The following is a 5,149-nucleotide window of genomic DNA, read 5'->3' on the forward strand; positions in this document are numbered from 1 at the left end:
GAATATCAGAGAAAGCAGACTGGAGCTCTGGTGACACCACAAATTTCTGGATCATTCTGTGCCTGAGGCTATCTGTGGACTGGTCCATTATTTGAGCCAATAAGTTACCTTTTTTATTCAAGCCAGCATGGGCTAAGACTTGTGTTGCTTGCAACCAAAGGATCCTAAATAATACACTCTGCCAAAACAGCAAAAGAGGCTGCCTGCCAAGAGAAGCAAAAGGATGAGTGTCTGTTCCTTATGACCAAAAGAACTCGAACTCTAACCCTGCGGGTCTCCTGAACAGGTCTAAGAGGGTCGTGGGGTGTATGCACCGTGGACTCCAGCCTCCTGGAGCATCACGTGGCTCTAGTGACTTCTAGTGTAAGTACTTCACGACTACAAGTGTGAGAGCTGCAAAGGTGGTCTGTTCACCACTAAATCCCCAGCATCTAGAACAGTGTATGGGACATACAGCAAATGTTTATTGAATGAATGCATGAGTCACCCGAGCATGCCCCAGAGCCCCTCCCCTCAAATCCACCCATGGAAAAGAAACTGCAGCTAAGACCTTGCATGACAATTTATTCTCCTGAGACGGGAAGGCAGTGGAAGGGGTTAGGTGAGAGGGACAGGAGGGTAGACTCCGGATTCAGGGAGGGAGGAGCTGGGGAGGTTGCTGGAGTTGCATCTTCCCCAAGGCGGGACCAGAGTTCCCAGAGGCTCAGATGAGACCTGGAGTGGAGAGAAGAGCCAGCTGTGGGCAAGTGTGTGAGGTCTCCGGGGGAAACGGGGACTCAGAGCCACCTGTCCCTGCTGAACACACCCAGAGTCACATCCTGGAAACCTGTGTGGGTTGTGGGGCTTTGAAGATAAAAGCCACAGGCTCCAATGGCAGGAAATGATGGGGACCTCACACAGGCTGACCCACATCTGTCAGCATCAGGTCCTGAAGCATCAGTGAGGGCTAGGTGAGCTGCTGCAGTCGTTCACAGCTCCATCTCCTGCAGCCATGGCCTGTTCTCTCTGGGCACAGCTTGGGCAGCGCTGGAGGAAGAGGCGAGGAGAGCCATCCCCACCCGGCAGGATTCTCACACCCAGCTCTCAGGCCCCTAGTGTCATGGAGAAGGTTGTGGCCTCCGCTCCCATCCCCAGGGACCTATGCTGAGCTGGGGCGTTGGAGCCTGCTCAGGGCTCTGCCGCCTCTTGAATATCCCAGTCAGGAGGCATTTCCTTGCCGTCAAGCTCTTTACATAATGATCTCCGTCAATCCTCATTCCACCCTCAGAAATACAGATTATTATCCCTCCTCCACAGATGAGGAAACTGAAGCTCAGAGAAGGCAAGTTACCTGCCCAAGGTCACACAGCTGAGGAGAGAAGGATTTTACCTGATTTTACCCCAGACAATCATCAGGCCCCAAGCTCTTAAGAGTATTTCTCAAAGCTCTTCATGATTATGTCTCAAACATTTCTAGCTAAAGCCCACCTACCCAACTTCTCCACAGGGTTGGGAGTAGGGGGAGTAATGTGTCATAACAAGGAAGCTTCTAGGCACACATGTGAGCTGCCTATGAAGTTCTCCAAGACAGATCAGGAGGGGATCGGAGCTTGGAGTCTTTGAACATTCCATTTTGGAATATCTTCCACTGCCATCCCAGTGGAGAAGGATAAATCTGATAAACCCAGGGCCAAGGGTGGGCCCTGCAGTGCCAAGATGCTGAGCAGGTTGGGGGAGCAAAAAAAAAACATGTCTGTGTTTTTAAACCATGTTGCACATTCTTGGGGAGGCTGTCTGAGGCCCTCCAGAATGAGTCCTTGCTGTCACCTCTGTACTCACCTGCTTTACGTTTGCATAGCTTGATGTCCACGCAGACTTCCTGGGGCTTTTTGCCAGCCAGGATGTCCCTGGAGATGAGAGGAAGACACGTCCTCATGATCTTCTTGCAGGCGCCTCTCAGGAGCCCCAAATTCCTGCACACCCGGGACGCAGCCTCGTTGATGGTGGCCTGTAGCAGCGGCACCAGGATGGGACAAAAGAATCAGATGAGCCCTGCCCAGCTCTGTCACCCTATAGACCTCAGCAGCTCTGGGCCCTGGGCAGCTCTGGTGATGAGAGCTGGCTGAGAGAAACCAGTGCCAGGTAGCTGTGGGAGCTGAGACTGGAGAGACAGGGCTCGGCCCCAACTCCCAGTCCCCAAAGCCCTGGCCCAAGCCTGGCCAGTAGGGGCTTTTGAGAGACAGACAGTTGGCCTTGCCAGAGTCTCAGCCCCCTGTACACACGCGCCCTGTTATCTGTGTGGAGAATGGAGCCCACGGCTACGAGACCCACATTCAAGGCTCTGCCTACATAGTTTCCTGGGTCAAGGGCCTGGCTGGGGCGCTCCACCTACAGAGGGTGTGTGGAAAGGTCAGGAGGGGGTCAGAGCTTGGAGCCTTGGCACATTCCATTTTGGAATATCTTCTACTGCCATCCCAGTGGAGAAGGATAAATCTGAGTACCCAGGGCCGAGGGTGGGCCCCACAGTGCCAAGATGCTGAGCAGGTTGGGGGAGCAAAGGAGAGAGATGGAGAGAGAGTGAAACAAGGGTTCTTGGTAGTGACACATCCACTCATTAAGCACCTACTCAGTGCCAGGTGTGGAGCTCAGCACATCCTACCCTCTGGCTTGTTGAAAAGGCATAGGCAGCTTGGGAGGTAGGGGTCATCATCCGTCCCATTCCGCAGATAAGAAAACTGAGGCTCAGAAAGCGTGAACGATTTGCCCAAGCCGTGCAGTTAGGAAGTGGCAGATCTGGGATTTATCAGTCCTGACCCAGGCCCCCACTGGAACCAGCCCCTCAAAGCTCTGTCTTGGACTACCTTCTTTGGGGACAAGTTCCCTTTGAGAATTTGATGGGAACCATGCACACTCTTCCTCCCACTTTCCCTCTCCTACAGTGTCCCAATTTCACGGGATTCTCTTGAAGTCCATCCACAGACACTGGAGGGGCCCACAGAGCCCCTGCTGGGAAGCTCTGGCGCAGCCGGAGGTCAGACCCTCCCCCAGCGCCCCGCTCCAGGCCAGCTGTGCTGGGTGCTCTGGGCCCCTACCCAGTCCCTTGACCAGCGGGCAGAAGCCTCCACCAGCCCAGGCCTCACCTCATTGGGCTGCTCTCCCACCAAGTCCTCCAGCTTCTGGAGTATCTTCCGACAAGACCAACAGGCGATGCCCTGCCGCTCTCTTTCCGTCAGCAGGTCACCCTGTCAGGAAAGGAAGTCCCTTGAGGTGGTCTCTCAGACACCCCGAGAGCCCTTGGAAGGGCCCCAGAAAGGGGCCCTTGGGTGTTTCCGAGGCCGGCAAGATCATCTACGATCTTTCCGCCCTTAAGGGCCTGAACCAGGCTGGCTGGCCCCTGCCCACCTTCTTGCTAGTCTTAGACGGGCTGACAGACCCCGGAACCTGTCCCCACACCCACAACACCTTTCCCAGCCCAGCACTTGCCCCTCTTCTGTCCTCCGGTCAGACCCCAGAGGACCCTTTTGGGGAGAGCCCAGCCAGACTCTTGCAGCCCCTCCAGTCAGGAATGAGTGTGAATAAAACCAGCATCTTCAGCTCTCAGCCCTGCCTCCCCCTCCCCCATCCACTGGAGATCCCCAGCCCTCGCCCCTGGCGCTATACAGGGAGGAGAGAAAGGAGAGGTACTGTGGGAGGTGAGCAGGAAGCCAGCTGTGTACCTGGAGGTCCTCCTGAGTCAGGCCCTGGCAGAACTGCTCTCCATCAGACAGGTGGGCTGTCGCCAGGTCGTAGCTCTCAGGGTTCAAACCAGAAAAGGTCAGACCTGGGGAAGAAACAGCATCAGCATCCCCCCGCAGGTGGAAGGAGAGGGAAAAGTCAGTTCTCCTGGCTGGTGGGGAGCCCAGGAGGTGACTGGGGCCCAGGACAGGAGTGGGGCCTTGTGAGGAGTCCTGGAGGCCTCTCCTCCCACTCTGCCCTGGGGCCGCTCTGAGCCACCCTCAGCCAAAGAGACAGGCTCTCAAGTTCCTGCCGGAGAGCCAAGAGGAAGAGACTCACCTCTCCCCGACCCATGCACCCCCTTCCCATCTCTCTGTCTCTCTCTCTCTTTCTCACACACACATACACACAAACACACACACACACAAACACACACACACACACAGTTTTAGGGGTTGGTCTCAAAGGGAACTTCCTTCTTCTTTCAAGAGATTCTCTTTCTGATTCTTTCTTTTTCTCTTGCCTCCCAAAAAGAATTCATGTCAGGTGGCCCAATGCAATCCACCCTCCCTTCCAGAAGTGTCTTTACCCTCACTAAGCCCCTGGAGCTCACAGTGATGCCAGGGACTGGGTGAGAGGAGGGGTGCAAGGAGCAGGAGGTGAGCCTTGAGCAGTAAGAGGTCCCCACTCGCTCACAAGCCCTGTCATAATCCTAGCCCCTGTGGGCCAGAAGAAACATCAGACCCACTGATGAGGGTCGACGACCTTCATGACACAGATGGAGAGGCAGAGGCCCAGGAGGGAAAGGGGGACCCAGGCCACACAGCATGATCAGCAGAGCTAGGATTGGAGCCCCGGCCAGGGCTCACTCCCTTCCTACTAGCTGCCTCTCCCCCTCGGCCAGGTCACTGACAGGCTGGCGCTGAACCTGGCTCTGAGAGAAAGGCCCAGCCTCCACGACGGTGGCGAGAAGGCTGGTGAGGTCCTGGAGACCCAGGGAGCCTGTGGTGCTCCTGCTCGGGGCTCACCAGGCAGGGCCGGGAGGAGCTGTCAGCATCTGCACCAAGGGGGATGTCCTTACCTGGGGTGCCCAGGAGCGCCGAGGCAAGGAGCAAGAGGGTCCGGGAGGTCATGGTGGGGCAGCTGCTGAGGCGCCCTCCACACCCCATTTTATGGAGGCTGGGAACCCGGCTGGGTGACCTGGCCAGGTCCTTCTCTCGGCCACCTCCCCATGTCACTGGGTTTACCACAAACACCAAAACTAATCTGTGGAGAAGTAGGGGGGAGGAGTAACACGTCAGAGGTTCCATGCCCCCCATCATCTCACCTTCCCCCACCCCCACACTACTAGAACTTTCTGAGCTGAGAGGGGTTTGCTGGAGGGCATCAGAGGCCATGGTGCCCACTCTGCCCGGGATACAGTAATGGAAGGAGAAATCCCTGCAACTGAGGGTCA

At 56.2% G+C, this 5,149-nt stretch overlaps 1 protein-coding gene across 1 annotated transcript; it reads right to left on the minus strand.

Annotated features, from left to right (window-relative positions):
- Positions 1–556: 556 nt before the first annotated feature.
- On the minus strand, positions 557–4,926 carry GNLY (granulysin). Its single transcript, XM_046662904.1, has 5 exons — positions 4,775–4,926; positions 3,696–3,799; positions 3,120–3,221; positions 1,819–1,987; positions 557–714 (listed from the first exon to the last, which is right to left on the minus strand). Exons 1-5 carry the CDS (start codon positions 4,860–4,862, stop codon positions 704–706), a joined length of 474 nt encoding a protein of 157 aa, XP_046518860.1. The 5' UTR covers positions 4,863–4,926; the 3' UTR covers positions 557–703.
- Positions 4,927–5,149: the final 223 nt, after the last annotated feature.

The sequence above is a fragment of the Equus quagga genome, chromosome 5, assembly GCF_021613505.1.
Source record: "Equus quagga isolate Etosha38 chromosome 5, UCLA_HA_Equagga_1.0, whole genome shotgun sequence".
Taxonomy (NCBI): domain Eukaryota; kingdom Metazoa; phylum Chordata; class Mammalia; order Perissodactyla; family Equidae; genus Equus; species Equus quagga.

What these genes read in the sequence shown, in the direction of transcription:
- GNLY (XM_046662904.1), bottom strand. Translation starts at nt 4,862, where the DNA reads ATGGGGTGTGGAGGGCGCCTCAGCAGCTGCCCCACCATGACCTCCCGG. An exon ending in GGCGCTCCTGGGCACCCCAG is followed by an intron (nt 3,800 to 4,774) that starts GTAAGGACATCC and finishes TTTCTTCCCCAG; the next exon opens with GTCTGACCTTTTCTGGTTTG. An exon ending in TGACTCAGGAGGACCTCCAG is followed by an intron (nt 3,222 to 3,695) that starts GTACACAGCTGG and finishes CTTTCCTGACAG; the next exon opens with GGTGACCTGCTGACGGAAAG.